This window comes from Drosophila albomicans, chromosome 2R (genome assembly GCF_009650485.2).
Source record: "Drosophila albomicans strain 15112-1751.03 chromosome 2R, ASM965048v2, whole genome shotgun sequence".
In the NCBI taxonomy this organism is placed as follows: domain Eukaryota; kingdom Metazoa; phylum Arthropoda; class Insecta; order Diptera; family Drosophilidae; genus Drosophila; species Drosophila albomicans.
This window is the reverse complement of record NC_047631.2, coordinates 13475157-13496059: the sequence shown is the minus strand read 5'-3', so window position 1 is coordinate 13496059 and position 20903 is coordinate 13475157. Positions and strand designations below refer to the sequence as shown.

The 20903-nt window shown below is 35.1% G+C and overlaps 2 protein-coding genes and 1 long non-coding RNA gene across 3 annotated transcripts; 1 reads left to right on the top strand and 2 right to left on the bottom strand.

Moving 5' to 3' along the window:
- Positions 1 to 3390: 3390 nt before the first annotated feature.
- On the bottom strand, positions 3391 to 4457 carry LOC127566020 (uncharacterized). The gene is made up of 3 exons (XR_007955357.1): positions 4367 to 4457; positions 4121 to 4293; positions 3391 to 4065 (listed from the first exon to the last, which is right to left on the bottom strand). It is a non-coding gene; the product is annotated as an uncharacterized LOC127566020 (long non-coding RNA).
- On the top strand, positions 3625 to 4716 carry LOC117576133 (phenoloxidase-activating factor 1-like). Its single transcript, XM_034260694.2, has 2 exons — positions 3625 to 4067; positions 4131 to 4716. Exons 1-2 carry the CDS (start codon positions 3625 to 3627, stop codon positions 4714 to 4716), a joined length of 1029 nt encoding a protein of 342 aa, XP_034116585.2.
- An 11658-nt stretch (positions 4717 to 16374) lies between these two features.
- LOC127565915 (uncharacterized) lies at positions 16375 to 18711 on the bottom strand. Its single transcript, XM_052006840.1, has 3 exons — positions 18655 to 18711; positions 16604 to 16918; positions 16375 to 16527 (listed from the first exon to the last, which is right to left on the bottom strand). Exons 1-3 carry the CDS (start codon positions 18709 to 18711, stop codon positions 16375 to 16377), a joined length of 525 nt encoding a protein of 174 aa, XP_051862800.1.
- Between the last annotated feature and the right edge of the window lie 2192 nt (positions 18712 to 20903).

The following is a 20903-nucleotide window of genomic DNA, read 5'->3' as shown; positions in this document are numbered from 1 at the left end:
TATTAGAGCATATGATACACTGTATACACCATAGTTTCCACAAAACAAAATGGTTTCGAGGTTACTGTAGGACAGTGCTATGATTAAACAAGTAGAAAGCTATAGTCGAGTGTGCTCGACTATGAGATACGCTAACAAGTAATACAGTGCGGTATATTTCAAAATATATACTAAATTAATGTACCTAAAAAACACCAATACATACCGATGAATAAATTTATATACTATTAAATTCAAAATATTACATACGCGACAGCATTAGTCTTTTTCGCCATGCCTTTTTTGTCATCTATAGCGCCTCTGCTGTTGACGCTGATAAAGAATATACATACATATGGGGTCGAAGCTGCCTTCTTCTGTCTGTTACATATATGCATATACATATATATATTTATTATTGATTTCCTTAAAAATAATTATAGAAACAATTGATATTTTATAATGGGCTGCAGTCTATTTAATAGTTAAATGGAATTCATTATCATATCAGTATTACAGAGAAAGTCATTGGCACTGAAATATGTATGTACGTACATATGTACGTACAGTTGGTGTATGTTTTGTTCCCAGGGTTGTTGTCCAACATAGCATAGTTCTCACAGTTCATGTTAACCTTCCACCCATTGCACAAGTGTAAGAGCTCCCTTGGCAATAGACCCTTTGCCATTTGGCCCCTGGCCTGTGCCCAAAACACCAGCAGCAACTGTTGCTGGTCATTTTGGGTACAAAACGCGCTAAAATGTCAAAACACTTGTGTGAACCTCTGGGGTTCAGAGCTAGAGCTATATAAGGGTCTCATGTGTGTGTGTAATTTGCTTTGATTTACTTACTCGAGAGGACGACGACACGTGACCACAAAGTTTACATTAAATTATCATGTGAAAATATATAGTATATAGTTTACAGCAGGAATTTGAAGTGAGGGATAGAGGGAAGGGTAGTTCTTCTTTTCGGATTACTTTTTCGTGTTAAAAAGCGAGCAATCGAATTGAATTTGAATACGATTGGAATACAGACGCCTAATTACATGGCATCTCCATCGGCTTAGTGCAATTCGCCTGGGAAATCGACATCTTGAATGACAATCCGCATCCGCGCATCCTTGCGAGACTTTCTTTTTTTAATGTTCTAGCCGTCGGCAGAATCCGCGGCACATGGTCTGAATTATTGACAGCTTATGCCGCACAAGTGGCAGTCAATCATTATCATTTGAGCGCCGCAAATGCCCTGATTAGAGCGCCACTGTCAATGCATTTGAATAACAATAAAGATCAGGTTCCATCTGGCTCGTAATTCGTAATTTATGCATTGATTTCGTCCTGCTTCCCTCTGCGCGCTCTTCGCTTAAGTAATAATCATTTTTAAATTACAAAAAATAAATGAAAGAAAGCTGAAAAATGTAATTTAACAACTTCCTGACGCCCGCCCGCTGCGAGGATTGTAAAATTTCATAAAGCCGCCTTGCAAATCCAGTTGAATCATCAATAAGCTGTCCATGGGGCCATCAAACAACAAGCAACACTTGAAAATATGTTGAATATTGTGAATATGCGTCGCAGCATCTAAATAGATACGAGTATATGCGAATGTGCCTCAGTGTGTGGCACCCCATCAGGCAGCCCCCAAGCCAAGTTGCCTCTTCAACACGCATTTACAATCCATTGAGAAGCCGCCGATGTATCAATAATATTTGCCTGAAAAGGTGGTGAAAGTAATTTTAAAGTCTGCAGCAGAGGGGTGAAGCAGAGAGAGAGAGCGAAGTTCAGCTAAAAATAATGTTTTGACTTAATTTCTTTTATGGCTCAATATAACCATTATTTGCACTACTTGAGTCCGACCCAAGTGCTCGGAACGCCGAGATAATCAGCAAATTTAAATTCAATTCGCAACGATTTTAAAATGTTGTGCTCCATTAAAGGGCGTGGCGGTGTGTCAGAACCACTGCCAGCGAAACGTGCTGAAAATTTACGGACTTTCGCTGATGGGAAAATTCTGACACGCACTTTGATTGCGTAAGGTTAAAATTGTTTGGCATGCACATTTAACTGCATAATTTATCATATTTAAGAATCTATAATCCTTGTGCGATTATAATCCGTGATTTCCAAACTTTATGTTGCCTAGCTTTAATTCGAAGAGCTCTCAGAACATCAAGTCACCATTGTCCTAGTCTAAACGCGTTATAAATCACATAGGAAAACCTTTTATTCTATTATTTCAAATACATTTTCTTTTTTGGAGAAAATAGGAATAAAATGCGCTGGGCAACGACAAGAAAACAATGCAAAATAATTCAATTTATGAAATATTTTTGCTTTTCTTTCAACACCCTATAAAAAAGGTGAAAGAGGGTTGATATAAATGAAAAGTAAATCAACTGGGGACTGGAATTTCGTATAGAGAATAAAATCTGCGCCATGTACCAAGCATAGTGTTTAAGGGATATCTTCAAGTCGAGCATTATTACTTAAACAGAAACTTGTAGTTTTTTTATGATATCATTGAATGAATGGTTGACTGGGTGAATGAATGCAGGCGAGCATGAAAAATGCGACGGCGACGTCCTGCCTGAGGGCAAAGGACACGGCACGGGGACAGAGGAGATGCCGAGTACGTGTACATTTCATACGCAATTCAATTGCTCTCTGGGTTGTATGGAATTTTTGGTTGAGGTACTCACATGTCGCCTGCTCGTTTTGCCAGATTTATGGCCAGCTTGATGATGGCGCATTACATTGTCCAAATTAATAAAGGTGGCCCGACCCCTTGGCCTGGATGCCTCCGGATCCGGTCACGACCAGTAGATATGTCTGCTTGCTCCGGACTCGACCTCTCTCACCCCTTTCGAGCCGCGACATAACAATTTAATAAACACAACAACAACAACAACGACGACGACGACGACAACGAGAGGAAGACCAACAACAATGAGAATGACAAGAGGCGAGCTCTTTTGGGTGCATTTCAAGCACAAATGAAATTGTTTTGCCTGTGCGTTGTTTTGTGTATCTGTGAGATAGAAAACGTTTTATATCACAATACTCTACTACTACTATTCAGCCAAGGCATTGTGTTTAGGCATTGAACTGCGTGTTGGCCTTGCGACGTTTAATAAAAGGACATTTTTGAAATTCTGCCAATTTCCACACGAATGCCTCACAATGACAAGCCTTTTTTTTTTGGCGGATCTGATCAGATCGTGTGATGCAGATAAGCCCACGTTATGAATTGCTTAACATAAACAACTCAATCGGAAATATGCGCAATACAAACTCATAAAGCTAAAGTTATATTTCCATTGCTGAAAATTACAAACTTGAAGAACTTTGCAAAGTTGTTGCAGTAAAAGAAAAGCAACCGAACTTTATTAAACTTATTCACATATGTATATGCTAAAATTATACTTTATTTAAAAAAGTACTAATTTGTTATTGAACGATCAACCCTCGTACAATATTTTGACTGATTTTAAACTCAGAGAATTTTTGATGCTAGAATTTCATCAGAGCAATATAAAATGGAAAATGGATTACTCTTATAATCAGTCGAAGTGCATAATTATAAAAACAACAGCAGCAGTAATCAAGAGTTTAGTACAATTTCTGTATTTGCCGTGAAAGCATCATGAATCAGATTATATTATTTGTCATTTTGTTATGGCAAGTCATGTCAACAAACTGTCGGCAATGCACTTCGTCTGAATCGTGTGTATTATTATTGGATTGTCCGGAACTCATGTTAGGCACTAAAGCAATGCGAGAAAGCAGCGAATGCAATGAGCCTTTCAAATATTGCTGTCCAACCTTTGTGAAGACGCGGATAACAGAGTCAGCTGAGGAAGAAGACAAATTTCCAAAAGATTGTGGATCAACGCCTTGGTACGAATCCGACCGAGTAGTTGGTGGTCGAGTGATCGAGCCCGATGAATTTAGCTGGTTAGTTAGTTTGGAGTATGCTGATTATGAAGCCCCCGCTGGAGTCTGTGCTGGATCCATTGTCAACTCGCTTTACGTGGTGACGGCAGCGCATTGTGTGTCTGACAGAATGGTCGACTATTTTGGGGGTCTGTAAGTATATTTTATAAACAAGTGACTTTTATTTGCATTAACAATAAACTCACTTGTGTACAGGAAAGCAGTGCGTGTGGGCAACTTTACTAATGGGTTAAAATGTGATTTTGGTACTCCAGGTTGTCAGCAATATCAACGCATTGAAGTCGACGAGATTATTGTGCATCCGGATTACATCGTGAATAGCAGAGCAAGAATGCTGAATGACATTGCCTTGGTGCGACTGCAGAGAAAAATCGAGTTTACCAGCATGCTGAAGCCCATTTGTCTGCCATTTGGCAATAACCCCAACATACCTGAACCAAGTTCCACCAATCAATTAATGGTCAGCGGCTGGGGTCACACATCGTCCCGCCGCGACGACTTGGCAAAGCGTGCTGTCTCTGTGCCATTATGGACTAGAGAAAACTGTCTCCAAGATGTGCGTAGGGATGAGTCACAGATCTGCACAGGTGTCACCGGGAAGGGTGCATGCCATGGCGACTCTGGAGGTCCAGTCATGTATCAGTTTGAAAGCAGACGCTTTGTCCTCGAGGGCATCGTTTCGTATGGCGGTCGTGAATGCGCCACTCCAACGTTTCCCAGTGTTGCCACTCGAGTGCGCAGCTTCGGCAATTGGATTGAGAATAGAATGAGAATGAGTTAGACTTTATATACTATTATCTCATTACTATATCTATGACGTATTCTAATTAAATACTACTATTCTTAATTTCGTATTTTTCTTTTGTAATAATTCTTATTATTATAAATTTCATTATATATTATATTTTTACTTCATTCATTGCGTTTTAAGATTAACATGCTGTTCACGCGTTACGTTTATAATTGATAATCTTGTGACCCGCTGTATTTCATTGTATTTCCTGTGGAATTTATTGCAATAAAAACTTATTAATCCTATGTTAATGCATTTCCTGAAATTAATAAGAGAGGGATTATCAGTATTATTGTTGACGTTGCTTGATTTAAAAATAAGAAATAACGGATGTTGTCATAATTTTGGTAATTTGCTTGGATATGAACTAAACTAACTAAACGATAAAAATAACAATTGTATATGTATACAGAAAAAAACGTGCTACACTCTAGAATAAATTCTTGAACTACAATTATATGATGTCAAAATAAAACCCAGAAGGTAAATTCTTGAATCAAGATTAAAATTCTGCACATAATTATAGATTTACCATTCCTAAATTCGAAAAATATACTTTTATTGAAAGAATGCAAAAATTTTAAAAATCATAAATCAAGATTAAATTTTTTAAATTAAAATTGCTTAAAACAGAACCAAAAATAATTGATGTTTTCTGAATATTTTTTTGTGTTGCTTTTATGAACTTTTTAAAAACTTGGACACAATTCAAGAACTTAAGAGCATTTCAATCTTTAAAAAAGAACTTTTAATCTTAAGTCGAAGTTTGATGAACTAAATCAGTTTTTTAGGAAATATTCATCTGGAAATCATATTTTAAAAATTTTCTTTAAAAAAATCGGAGAGCAATCGCGCAACAATCAATATAAAAATTTTATTTTCTATTAATCTCATTCGTTAAAAAACTTCACTAATAATAATTTCAATAAGAAAAACATTTGTGTAAAAATTGATTGTTGAAGATTACAAATTATTTTGTTTGCTCTTTTAGATAAATCAATCTTTTTATAGATATACTGGCAATCCAATTAAAAGTTGCACCACGCACTTTTGACTTTCAATTAATAACAATTTAACGCTCCGTTGCCAGTTTGCGAGTTTTTCCGATTACGAAGATAAAAGAAAATGCGGCGGCCTATGACAGGCACACGTCAGTTTTTGGCCAGACGCAGATTAATCTCGATTCTTGGTTTGGCGTGGTCCAAAAAATAATTATTAATGAGGCGCATGTGTGAGTTGTGAGTGAGAAAAGTCTTAATCAGGGAAAAGTAAAAAAGAAATTCATCGAAAACAGCAACTTCAGCAAGAAGCGAGCGACCCTCATTAAGGGGAAATTAGTTTTGCCGAAGTGTTTGGTCTGATTTATCCAACTGGTGTCAAAACGAGACGAACAAAAGGCATTTTTTTGGGGGGTGATTAAAAGCGGAAATGAAGGGCCAGCGAGCAGTTTCCTTTTTCGCTTTTGTGACGTTGACACTTCTGCGATTAGCGCAAATCAAATCCAGTCAGAGAGGTGTCCAAATTGCAGAGGATTAACTCAACGTTGGGCAAAACTGGGCCAGTTACGAGTGCTCAGATTCCCCTGTCGCATTGTCATTTGGTTTTCCCAGGCATTTCGTATTATTTTTTTCTCGTTTTCGTTTTCCATGCGCATTTCATTTGAATTAATTTGCGGCACTCAAGTGGCACACATAAATCCTATGGTCCGTTGCATTGTCTCCTTAAGTCCTCTGTCTTGTCCCCTGCAGAACTGAAGTGGACGTTGCCTTTGAGTGCACTTAATTATGCGGAAATTGGAGTGTCAATGTATGCGTGCGTATGCGTGCGTGTGTGTGCGTGTTTGCGACCTCCTTTTGCCTCAATTTCTCAATAATTTTACACAAAAAGTGCGGCAATTATTTTCCATTTTGCGCCGTCTGTCGCTGATGAGCGTCATCTGCAGCCGGATGAAAACCTTTTCGGCTTGAAAGCCAAGTTGAAGCTCCGCACTTTGGTGTACAGTTGTGCACCTGGAACACGTACAATATTTTAGTCTAAAATTTCAATTACAAATCAAACAGTGAGTCAGTCAGGCAACCAGCATGTCTGCCTGTCAGTTGGTATTATTATTCTGCCTATGAACCGTGTTGTTTGTTCTTTGGTTTATTGATATGCTCGCAGCTCCCTCGGGAATATTGGGTACTCCAAGCTGCTTGTCATTTTGCGTTTGTTTTGTGCGGTGTTCTTGTTGTTCTTGATTGTTGTTGTTGCTCTCCATTGATGCCATGCCAATAATTTGTTTAATGGCAGCGTAAAAAATTAGACCATATTGAATGTCAATTGTTTGATTTTTTGATTAAGGGCCACAAGCCCCGAATCTGATGCCTGTTGCCCAGCTCTATTGTTGTTGTTGTTGCTGTTGTTGTTGGCTCTATCGTCTGATTAAATATTGTGAGAGTAAAGAGTATTGTAATATGAAGCCCAGTCGACCGCAGACTAGATCCTTTTTTTCTTTTTTTGTGTACACGTACGTGTAAGTGGAGAGCTTTTCATTCCACTGGCAAGCATGAACCTTTTTCATCATAATTTTTGGCTTATTTCAATTTGACTAATAAGTTACTGCAGCTGTTACGCTTTTTAGCATATTTATGATTTTTCTATTTTACGTTTTTTGTCCATCATTAATCAAAACTCTTTTTGGCAACAGGATATTAGCATAACGAGCTGTAGATGCCTCGTATCCTTGTATCCAGTTGCCAGCAAAAAGCAAAGCTATGTCAATTTACGCGTCAAAGAGTCAAAGAAGTCGAAAGAAAAAACCCTATTTTTTTTGCTAATCTTAAAAATTGGAAACGGATATAAAAAGTCAGTCAGGCAGTCAGTTGGAGACAGAGAGTGACACATGTGCGTCAGTTCCCAGGTTTTTCCAAGTTTTCGCGCTTTTCACAATGGCGACAACTATTTGCAAGCAAAACATCATTAATTTTGCGTAGTAAAAAACCGAAGGGTGGAGAGGAGGTTGGCAGGCGTGGCAACACGGATGTTGATGATGATGCTGTTGGCATTTCACTTTGAGAGCGACAACGCCCAAGTCGTCAGAACACTTTCACTTACCACCGTCACAGTCAACATCACCGTCAACGACATTCTCGTTGTTGCTGCTTTGCAATTTTTATAAATTTTGCAAAAGTTAACTGAAACATATGTCGTTGTCGTTATGTGCTCTTGCGTTACTTTTGACGTTCCACTGATTGGCGTCAGTCTCAAGGGGGGAAAACTGCGATTGACTCGCAAAGAGGTTGTGTGGGTGACGCCAGCTTCAGTTTGCTAAATGAATGCAAATTTCTATTTAAACATTACTGTAATGGCATTGAGCTGTCAATATGTTTGTCTCTTTATTGTTGAACCCAACAACAGCCGGCGAATGTCCTGATATCTTTAACATACAACATGGAGGTGGCTAGACATGTGGGCCTGTGTTTGTGTGATTGTTTCGTGAGTGTTGTTGACAGCTTGAAAAATGGCAAATGAGATATGAACTTGATGTTCTCGCAAGTGATTAAATTTGAATGAGCTATGCAATGCAGAAAGAATCATTCAACTGTTATAAAATTGTATATGAATTGTTAATCAACTGCCATCAAATTTTATTACGAACTGTTAATTAAATGATTGAAGAAACAATTATAAAATTAAAATCATCAGAATTTAATGAAATGAAATTAAATTAAATTAAATAATAAATACAATATAAATTAAATTGTACAACATTGTACAAAAATCATAAAATCATCATAATTTGACAAACAGATTTTTTATTTGTCATTGAAAGTCTGATAATAAAAATTAATTTCGAATTATTGTAGCAATGGATGCGCTTTAAAAATGGTACAATATTTTTGCAGGAGGTATTTTAAATAATATGTCGAACTGATTTTTTAATATCCATTGCAATTACGAGATTTAATATGAAATTAAAAATGTTCAGACAATAACAATTATCATTGTGTTTATAGAACTTAAAATCTTACAATCAACACAACTTTTCAAGCGCATTTAAATGCTTGAACTTTTCTTTTCGTGCTTAGAAGTAACCTATGATTTATTTAAGAATTCTCTAATATTTTTGTAGTATGTATTTGAATTTTACTATGTACTTTACAATTTATTATTGAAGCAAAGTATTTCACAATAACATACTTTTTTCAAGATTAGAAACACTTTTCATATTGAATGCGGCTGAGACATCCATAAAAATTATTAATGATCAAAATTCACTTACAAATAAATGAATAATTCCAGGCAATATCGTATTACGACAATTCGATTAAAAAGGAACTGAAACAGTTGTGGTTTTTGGATAGCGTGTGGGTCACAAATAAAAAAATAAGAAGAGTGAAATCATTTATCATCGAACTGTTGCAATTTCAATGGCTGTGGCTAAAATTAATTTTGTAGAAAAGTACAAAACGCCCCAGGCGACTTGGTTAACTTGGGAAGGGGAGCAGCAGAGTAGCAGCAACAGCCTCGGGGACCAAAACAACATTAAAAACTACTAAAAAGGCGCCACAGTCTCTGGCGTAGACAGAACGCATAGAAGGAGTCTGTGGCATGGAGAGAGAGAGAAGAGGGAGAGTGAGAGTAAAGGGAGGCACTGAGCCCTGTGTCTGACACATGCGGCGCTTCATTTTTTACGAGTACAGAAAAAAACTTTCACACATTGTTGTAAGGATGTGTAGCGAAAGCGCCGCGGGATATTTGTGACACAGCCAAAGACATCCCCTCCTTAACTTGGATTGCGGCGTGAAAACGCACACATTACGCTTCAACTTGAAATTTGGCAAGGACAATGAAGGGAGGGGGAGAAAGGGAACGAGAACTGCCACGACGATTGTTGTGTATTGTAAATAACGATTTGCGACGATTTGTGTCATGGGTGATGACGTCGCCGACACGGCATCATGCCATCGTCGATATCATTGATACTTTGTCAAACGTGTAAATTACATGGCGCATTCCGCTTTTTGCACTCCTCATTCCGAACTTCTCACTTACATTCCATTTTCACATGCAAATTTTGCTCAAAAGGCAAAAACCCGTCAAGCGACTGGCGTCGGGCGACATCATCATCATTATTCAAAGAGCTGGCAAATCCCAAAGGGTTCACTGCTGACGCGTGTTAGCGAATCCGCGAATCCTCCAGTCTCGGGTAGCGGCAAAACTACTTTAAAATTTCAACCAATTTCAAATGACTTCTTGTCACACATGTGGTGGATAAAATAGAGAGGACAAGGGCGAGAGAGAGGGCGAGGGCGGGAGAAGGTTGGCGTTGACTGAGGCGTTGCATCGTTAGTGCAAATCGCATCAACGGGCTTGTGCGTTTTTGATTGATGTCAGACGCTTGTAAGTCGCATCCCAATCCTCAACCTCATCCTCATCCTCATCCCCATGCCGAATTTCAACTCACTCCCCTGCGGTTTGACTGTAAGCATGCATTCATTACATTACCCCTTTTCCCAGGCGGCACTCGTCAACACGAACAGTTTTCCCGTGCGTTCATATTTCGTAATATTTCATAAGAATCTTACACATTTTTTGGCGTGATTTATGAAGGGTGAGCGCGCTTCGCTCCGACAGCTGTGACTTGTTTATAAGGGTTAAGCTGTTTCAATTTCACTTCAGTTATTAGGTTAGATAAAGATGATAATGATAAGGTTGTGACATCTTGGGGCGGGGTGCTTTCAATCTTATTTTCCGCCCCACAGTTTTGCAAATATGTATGTATGCAAGTGTGTGACTGTCAAACTGTACCACTGCGACACGTGTGCAACTGTCGAACTTGTGTGCAATGACGAGTGAACTCTGCTGCCACACCCCAAATACTTTCAAGTATGAATTTCTGTCCAGTGAGGCGCAACAATTGCCTAAACTTTACCAGTCACAGTCCAGCTATTTGTCAAATTTGACAGCTCGATGGTCAGTTAAAAAATACCAGCAGCTGCTCAACCTGTTTCAAGCTTGACAAATGTTTAGTTGAAAAGAAACAAATGCAGGTTATTTCCGCTCAATGACTTTCAATTAGTGCAGCAACAAACCTTTCTTCCCTTAGGTCAAGTTGCCATGTTGTTGCTGCTATGTTAATTGGCTAACACCCAAGGGTTAAGCACGTCCACTGCCAACTGACAACTGCCAACTGTCCATTGTCCACCCCAAGCAAATGTAAAAGCGTTGCTCATCATCCAATTGCCATCATGATGCTGCAAACTTCAAAACACATTTTCTGCTCGTTAAATTTTCAAATTTCGACAATCTCCAATGTCTAGACTAAAGCCAATTACATAATATTTATTTGCTGGTCATTTTGGGAATTTTCAGCTAATCAAGCATCGAAAGCATCGAACTATCAATCGGTAAGCGCGTATTCACTGTGAAAATAAATAAGATCACATTGGCTTTATTTCATTCACGCTTATATTTAGGAATCCTCGATATATTCCATATAAAAATGATAAGTAGCTTGTAACCTTCCATCGAATTTCATCTCGATAAGAAAGCAATAATCGCCAGTTGGCACAGGGAGTGGTATAGAGCTCGGTTTGAGATATAAGTCTTTCACCAAAATTGGTCCCTGTGAATATAATGATATTCTCATTCACAAATTAATTCCAAACCACATTTTGATGTTGCTTTCTTACCATGTAAGGACATGTGTGATTGATGTTCGAATTAGATCTAAAAATGCCGTAGACCATCTTTATGAATGGATGGTTATTTTTCCTTAAAAATGAGCATACATCAAAAGTAATGTCTATTAGCCATGGCTTATAACCATTTGCCTTTTTAAATAACTGGGTATGGATTTCTATATTATTCACTGGATGAAGAATAGTTGAATTGTAGTTAAAATCCACTCTTTTTCTATTTATTGCTTTCAATCGGCAATTGTGTACCAAAACCCATGAAAGGTTTTTCGAAACACACTTCACATTTGTAAATTTAATACTGATGGCATCCTAAATAAATTCGAATTATTAATTTAATATTATTATTATTATTATCATATACATATGCTAAAAATCACACTTACATTATAATCGATTTCATTAAATGTTATTTGGAAAAGAAGAGCAACAATTAAAATGTTCCACATATTGTTGATGGTCAGTGAAAACTGAACCAATTCATTTTATTTGCTATATGCCATGTGAAATTATAAATATCGATTACATCATTAATAGAGATGTTAAAAATAAATAATGGTTAGCTCATCCGGTTCATAGAACCTACTAATTGGAAATTTTACGAGTATTTAAACGAATTATATTATATATTGCAAATCAAATGAAGCAATAATTTTTCGACCATGGAAAACATAGATAATATTGCCTTTATTTTATTCATACAAATATTTAGTTATCCTCGATATATTCCATACAATATTTCGTAATAATTTGTATCCTTCTATCAAATTTCCATTCTAAAAGAAGGCAATAATCACCAGTTGGAAAAGGAAGTGGTATGGAATTCGGTGTAAGATATAAGTCTTTCACTATAATTGGGCCCTGTAAATATATAACATATATTATATATTTACGCATTGATTCCAAAAAGCAATTAATTTAGCTTTTTGCTTACCACGTAAGGACATGTGTGATTAATGTTTGACTTCGTTCTAAAAAGATCGTAGATCATCTTTACGACTGGATGGTTATTTTTTCGTAAAAATGCGCATCCATCAACTGTGTAATCTATTAGCCACGGCTTATAACCATTTTCCTTTTTTAGCACCTGACCATGGACATGCAAGATGTTCACTGGATGAAGAATAGTCGAATTAAAGTTAACATCCACTCGATTCCTATTTACTGCTTTCAGTCGACAAGTGTGTATAATAATCCATGATTGATTTTTTGACTCACATTCCAGGTTTGAAAATTTAATACTTATAGCATCCTAAATTATTTACAATTATTCACATAATTTAGTAGAATATGGTTCATGTAAAGATCATACTCACATTGTAATTTAATACACTAAAAGTTATTTGGAAAATAAAAGTAATACTTAATATGCTCCGCATAGTGTTGATAGTTAGAGAAAACTGAAAAAATGTATTTCGTTTGCTATTCACGAACTAGAACTCTAAAAATCAATCATTAATCACAAATAATTGGTTGCTCATCCGATTGATAAACGCAATTATAATTATTTCAATTGGTATGTTAACAATTTTAATATTACAAAAGAAATTAACTTAAATTGGTACAAACAAACAAGTAATAAACAAGTAAGAAAGTTACAGTCGAGTGTGCTCGACTGTGAGATACCCGCTACCCATTTTTAATAAAGGCAAAATATTGCGGTATCATTTTGAAAATATACCGAAAATACTTAAAAAATACTAAAAATATACCAAATGGTATGTTTGGCATATCAATATAGTACCGCATTCAAAATATACCATAGACGGCTCAATATACCAGATTGTCAGCCAAAGTAACTAATAAGTAGGCGTTTTTGCCCATACAAAAGTATTTCTTTTATAGCTTCGACAATTTTTATCTGATCGCAACCAAATTTTCAGGAATCATAACTACTATAGTTGTTATTATATGTACCAAAATTTGCAACTCTAGCTTTAAAATTACGCTTGTTATTCGATTTTTTGATTTGCGGGGGCGGAAGTGGGCGTGGCAAAAATTTGAAACAAACTTGATCTGCGTGCAAACATAACAAATGCTGTCGAAAAAAAATTATAGCTCTATCTCTCGTAGTCTCTGAGATCTAGGTGTTCATACGGACAGACGGACGGACACACAGACACACAGACACACAGACGGACAGACGGACATGGCTAGATCGTCTCGGCTGTTGACGCTGATCAAGAATATATATACTTTATAGGGTCGGAGATGCCTCCTTTTACCTGTTACATACATTTCCTGTCGGCACAAAGTTATAATACCCTTCTACCCTATGGGTAGCGGGTATAAAAAAAGTTGGGCGTGTTTGTGAATATGAGATTTCCTCTACCGAGTGTCAGTGAAGACAAGTAAAAACAAGTAAGAAAGCTACAGTCGAGTGTGCTCGACTGTGAGATACCCGCTACCCATTTTAAATAAAAGCAATATATTTTGCGGTATTATTCTCAAAATATACCAAATATACCGCAAAAATACTAAAAATATACCAAATGGTATATATGGTATATCGATATAGTACCGCATTCAAAATATACCATAGACGGCACAATATACCAGATTGTCAGCCAAAGCAACTAAGACCCCTAGTAAGTAGGCGTTTTTGCCCATACAAAAGTATTTCTTAAATAGCTTCCACAATTTTTTTCTGATCGCAACCAAATTTTCAGGGATCATAACTATTATAGTTATTACTGTATATACCAAAATTCGTAACTCTAGCTTTAAAATTACGCTTGTTATTCGATTTTTTTGATTTGCGGGGGCGGAAGTGGGCGTGGCAAAAATTTGAAACAAACTTGATCTGCGTGCAAACATAACAAATGCTGTCGAAAAAAAATTATAGCTCTATCTCTTATAGTCTCTGAGATCTAGGTGTTCATACGGACAGACGGACAGACGGACAGACGGACGGACGGACAGACGGACATGGCTATATCGTCTCGGCTGTTGACGCTGATCAAGAATATATATACTTTATAGGGTCGGAGATGCCTCCTTCTACCTGTTACATACATTTCCTGCCGGCACAAAGTTATAATACCCTTCTACCCTATGGGTAGCGGGTATAAAAAGGCGATCAAGTATTGTTGCCTTCAATTGAAATTTAACACATTTACATATATAAGAAAATCGTATACGTAATTAAATTTTTATTCTCATATGAGTCTAAAACAAGTAAGAAAGCTACAGTCGAGTGTACTCGACTGTGAGATACCCGCTACCCATTTTGAATGAAAGCAATATATTTTGCGGTATTATTCTCAAAATATACCAAATATACTGCAAAAATACTAAAAATATACCAAATGGTATATTTGGTATATTGATATAGTACCGCATTGAAAATATACCATAGACGGCACAATATACCAGATTGTCATCTAAAGCAACTAAGACCCCTAGTAAGTAGGCGTGTTTGCCCATACAAAAGTATTTCTTTAATAACTTCGACAATTTTTATCTGATCGCAACCAAATTTTCAGGAATTATAACTACTATAGTTATTATTATATATGCTAAAATTCGCAACTCTAGCTTTAAAACTACGCTTGTTATTCGATTTTTTTGATTTGCGGGGGCGGAAGTGGGCGTGGCAAAAATTTGAAACAAACTTGATCTGCGTGCAAACATAACAAATGCTGTCGAAAAAAAATTATAGCTCTATCTCTTATAGTCTCTGAGATCTAGGTGTTCATACGGACAGACGGACGGACACACAGACGGACAGACGGACAGACACACAGACGGACAGACGGACATGGCTAGATCGTCTCGGCTGTTGACGCTGATCAAGAATATATATACTTTATAGGGTCGGAGATGCCTCCTTCTGCCTGTTACATACATTTCCTGCCGGCACAAAGTTATAATACCCTTCTACCCTATGGGTAGCGGGTATAAATACTTTTTACTTATTCAAAACCACATTACTAAGATTGTATCTCAAAATATGAAAATGTGTGGTAAGTTATTTTTCATTAATATCTTCTAGACTCTTCAAAACTTTCACGAATAAAACTAAAGCAATTAAGCTGACTGTGACTGTATTTAATTCACGAATACTCGTACAATTATCGATCCTCGATATATTCTACAAAATATTTATTAGTTGCTTGTTTCCCTCTATCGAATTTCCATAATAATCGCCAGTTGGCATAGGGAGTGGTATAGAACTCGGCTTCAGATATAAGTCTTTCACCAAAATTGGTTCCTGTCAATATATTTTCATTATCATTCACAGATTAATTCGAAACCACATTTTGATGTTGCTTTCTGTTTACCATATAAGGACATGTGCGATTGATGTTTGAGTTAGATCCAAAAATTCCGTAAGCGATCTTTATGAGTAGACGGTTATTTTTCCTCAAAAGTGAACATACATCAAAAGTAACATCTATTTGCTACGGCTTCTAACCAATTGGCTTTTCAAATAACTGGATATGGATCTCTAAATTGTCCACTAGATGAAGAATAGTTGAATTGTAGTTAAAATCCACTCTTTTTCTATTTATTGCTTCCAATCGGCAATTGTGCACCAAAACCCATGAAAGGTTTTTCGAAACACATTTCACATTTGTAAATTTAATACTGATGGCATCGAAAATTAATTCGAATTATTAATTTAGTGAATGTAAAAATCACACTTACATTGTAATCGATTGCATTAAATGTTATTTGGAAAAGAAGAGCAACAATTAAAGTGTTCCACATATTGTTGATGGTCAGTCAAAACTGAACCAATTCATTTCATTTGCTATACGCCATGTGAATTTATAAATATCGATTACATCATTAATAGAGATGTTAAACAGTAATAATGGTTAGCTCATCCAGGTCATAGAACCAATTCTACTAAATGGAAATAGTATTCAAACAAATAATATATTGCAAATCAAATAAAGCAGTAATTTTTCGACCATGGAAAACATAGATGATATTGCCTTTATTTTATTCATACAAATATTTAGTTATCCTCGATATATTCCATACAATATTTCGTAATAATTTGTATCCTTCTATCAAATTTCCATTCTAAAAGAAGGCAATAATCACCAGTTGGAAAAGGAAGTGGTATGGAATTCGGTGTAAGATATAAGTCTTTCACTATAATTGGGCCCTGTAAATATATAACATATATTATATATTTACGCATTGATTCCAAAAAGCAATTGATTTAGCTCTTTGCTTACCACGTAAGGACATGTGTGATTAATGTTTGACTTTGATTTAAAAAGATCGTAGACTATCTTTACAAATGGATGGTTATTTTTTCGTAAAAATGCGCATCCATCAACTGTGTAATCTATTAGCCACGGCTTATAACCATTTGCCTTTTTTAGCACCTGACAATGGACATGCAAGATGTTCACTGGATGAAGAATAGTCGAATTAAAGTTAACATCAACTCGTTTCCTATTGATTGCTTTCAGTCGACAAGTGTGTACAATAATCCATGATTGATTTTTGGACTCACATTCCAGGTTTGAAAATTTAACACTTATAGCATCCTAAATTATTCACAATTATTCACATAATTTAGTAGAATATGGTTCATGTAAAGATCATACTCACATTGTAATTTAATACACTAAAAGTTATTTGTAAAATAAACGTAATACTTAATATGTTCCGCATAGTGTTAATAGTTAGAGAAAACTGTAAAAATTTATTTCATTGGCTATTAAACAAGTGGAATTCTAAAAACGATCGTTAAACATAAATAATAGGTTGCCTATCCGGTTGATAAACGCAATTATAATTATTTTAATTGGTATGACAACAATTTAAATATTACAAAAGAAATTAACTTAAATTCGAATTTATAAATCTAATTTTACCTTAAAGAAAGATACCAAAAAACCCATCTCAGAAAAACAAGTAATAAAAACAAAACAGTCTAGTGTGTTTACGATTATGAGTTGCCTCTATCTAGTGTCAGTGAAGACAAATATCAAAAAGGCGCTGAAGAATTTGTGCCTTTAATTGAAACATAAGACATATATGTATATAGGAAAATCGTATACGTAATTCAATTTTTATTCTCATATGTGGCTACAAATACTTTTTATTTAGTAATGTAATCCCCAAGGATCAAAGTGTGTTGTCAGTTATTTTCTTGAATAAATTTTAGACTCTTCTACACTTTCGGGTATAAAACTATGTTAAAACAATTCAGCTGACTGTGACTGTATTTAATTCACGCATACAATTATTGATCCTCGATATATTCCACAAAAAATTTATTAGTTGCTTGTATCCTTCTATCGAATTTCCATTCTACAAGAAGGTAATACTCGCCAGTGGGCGCAGGAAGTGGTATAGAACTCGATGTAAGATATAAATCTTTCACTATAATTGGGTCCTGTGAATATATTGGAATTATCTTTTACGCATTGATTACACACAAGAATTGATTTTGCTTTTTGCTTACCACATAAGGACATGTGTAATTAATGTTTGACTTTGGTTTAAAAATATTCTAGATTATCTTTAGGACTGGATGGTTATTTTTTCTTAGGAAGACGCACACATCATAGTTAAGATCTATTAGCAACGGTTATATCCATTTGCCTTTTTAAATATCTGAATATGGACTTCTAAATTGCGCACTGGATAAAGAATAGTTGAATTCAAGTTAAAATCCCCTATTTTTCTATTTATTGCTTTAATTTAGTAATATATTACGAATGTAAAAATTAGACTTACATTGAAATCGATTTCATTAAATCTTATTTGGAAAAGAAGAACAATAATTATAATGTTCCACATATTGTTGATGGTTAGTGAAAACTGATTCAATTCATTTCATTTCCTATACGCCATGTGAAATTATATATATCGATTACATCATTAATAGAGATGTTAAAAATAAATAATGGTTTGCTCATCCGGTTCATAGAATCTACTAATTGGAAATATTACGAGTCTTTAAACGAATTATATATTGCAAAACAAATGAAGCAATAATTTTTCGACCATGGAAAACATAAATGATATTGCCTTTATTTTATTCATAAAAATATTTAGTTATCCTCGATATATTCCATACAATATTTCGTAATAATTTGTATCTTTCTATCAAATTTCCATTCTAAAAGAAGGCAATAATCACTAGTTGGAAAAGGAAGTGGTATGTAATTCGGTGTAAGATATAAGTCTTTCACTATAATTGGGCCCTGTAAATATATACATTATATATTTACGAATTGATTCCAAAAAGGAATTGATGTAGCTTTTTGCTTACCACGTAAGGACATGTGTGATTAATGTTTGACTTTGATCTAAACAGATCGTAGATCATCTTTACGACTGGATGGTTATTTTTTCGTAAAAATGCGCATCCATCAACAGTGTAATCTATGAGCCACGGCTTATAACCATTTGCCTTTTTTAGCACCTGACCATGGACATGCAAGATGTTCACTGGATGAAGAATAGTCGAATTAAAGTTAACATCCACTCGATTCCTATTTACTGCTTTCAGTCGACAAGTGTGTATAATAATCCATGATTGATTTTTGGACTCACATTCCAGGTTTGAAAATTTAATACTTATAGCATCCTAAGTCATCCACAATTATTCACATAATTTAGTAGAATATGGTTCATTTAAAGATCATACTCACATTGTAATTTAATACACTACAAGTTATTTGAAAAATAAACGTAATTCTTAATATGCTCCGCATAGTGTTGATAGTTAGCGATAACTGAAAAAATTTATTTCGTTTGCTATTCACGAACTAGAACTCTAAAAATCAATCATTAATCACAAATAATTGGTTGCTCATCCGATTGATAAACGCAATTATAATTATTTCAATTGGTATGTCAGCAATTTTAATATTACAAAAGAAATTAACTTAAATTGGAACAATCAAACAAGTAATAAAAAAAATCGAGTGTGTTTGTGAATATGAGATTTCCTCTACCGAGTGTCGTAAAAATAACATGTAAGAAAAGGCGTTCAAGTATTGTTGCCTTCAATTGAAACTTAACACATTTAACATATATAAGAAAATCGTATACGTAATACAATTTTTATTCTCATATGAGTCTAAAAATAATTTTTACTTATTCAAAACCCATGGATCTGCAGATTAAAACATTACAAAGATTGTATTTAACTGTATTTAATTCACGAATACTCGTACAATTATCGATCCTCGATATATTCCACAAAATATTTCGTAATAGCTTGTATCCTATTATCGATTTTCCATTCAACAAGAAGGTGATAATCGCCAGTGGGCGCAGGAAGTGGTATCTTTATGACTGGATGGTTATTTTTTCTTAGGAAGGCACACACATCCAAGTTAAGATCTATTAGCCACGGTTTCCATCCATTTGCCTTTTTAAATATCTGAAAATGGACTTCTAAATTGTGCACTGGATAAAGAATAGTTGAATTAAAGTTAAAATCCACTCTTTTTCTATTTATTGCTTTTAATCGGCAATTATGGATAACAACCCATGATAGGTTCTTCGATTCACACTCCACATTTGTAAATTTGATACTCATGGCAGCCTAAATCATTCTCATTATTATTTTAGTAGAATAATATGAATGTAAAAATCACACTTACATTACAAATGATATCATTAAATGTTATTTGAAAAATAAGAGCAACAATCAAAATGTTCCACATATTGTTGAGACTGAGTAAAAACTAAACAAATTCATTTCATTTGCTCTACGCCATGTGGAATTATAAATATTGATTGCATCATTAATAGAGATAATGGTTGGCTCATCCGGTTCATTAAAGCAATTGTCACAATTGGAAATAGTATTTGAATTATTTAAATATTACGAGGCTATCAACCTACTCAGGTAACATTTAAGTAGTGGGCGAACCAAGAAAAATGAAAATGAAAAATCTACTTAAAAAAGAGAAAAACAAAATTATTATCGAATTTAAACCATATCCGTCGACACTAATAGCAATTATTTGTTTGCTGTTCACTTTTGTCATTCTCAGCTAATTAATTAACAAAAACTGTCAACAGATTTATGTTACATGTTCACTGTGAAAATAAATAAATTAAATAAGATTGACTTTAGGCATCCTCGACATATTCGAAGTAAAATTTATTTATAGCTTGTATCTTTCTGTCAAATTTCCACTCTATAAGAAGACAATAATAACCAGTTGGCAGAGGAAGTGGTATAGAAGTCGGTTTGAGGTATAAGTCATTCACTAAAATTGGACCCTGAGAATATAAATAAAATTACACATTAATCTAATACTCAAATTTGCTTCCAGCTTACCATATAAGGACACGTGTGATTGATATTCGAACTGGATCTAAAAATGCTGTAAACCATCTTGATAAATGCATGATTGTTTCTTTTTAAAAATGCGCATACATCAACACTGACATCTATTAGCCAGGGCTTATAACCATTTGCCTTTTTTAGTAACTTTGTATGAACACCCAAATTGTACACTGGATAGAGAATAGTTGAGTTAAAGTTAAAATCCACTCTTT

Bases quoted from the DNA above. Each gene is read 5' to 3' on its own strand.
- LOC117576133 (XM_034260694.2), top strand. From the start codon at position 3,625: ATGAATCAGATTATATTATTTGTCATTTTGTTATGGCAAGTCATGTCA. The intron at 4,068-4,130 runs GTAAGTATATTT...ACTTGTGTACAG, and splicing joins GTCGACTATTTTGGGGGTCT to GAAAGCAGTGCGTGTGGGCA.
- LOC127565915 (XM_052006840.1), bottom strand. From the start codon at position 18,711: ATGATCTACGATCTGTTTAGATCAAAGTCAAACATTAATCACACATGT. The intron at 16,919-18,654 runs GTAAGCAAAAAG...TGAATAATTTAG, and splicing joins ATCACACATGTCCTTACGTG to GATGCTATAAGTGTTAAATT. The intron at 16,528-16,603 runs GTGGTAAGCAAA...ATATATTTACAG, and splicing joins TTAATCACACATGTCCTTAC to GGCCCAATTATAGTGAAAGA.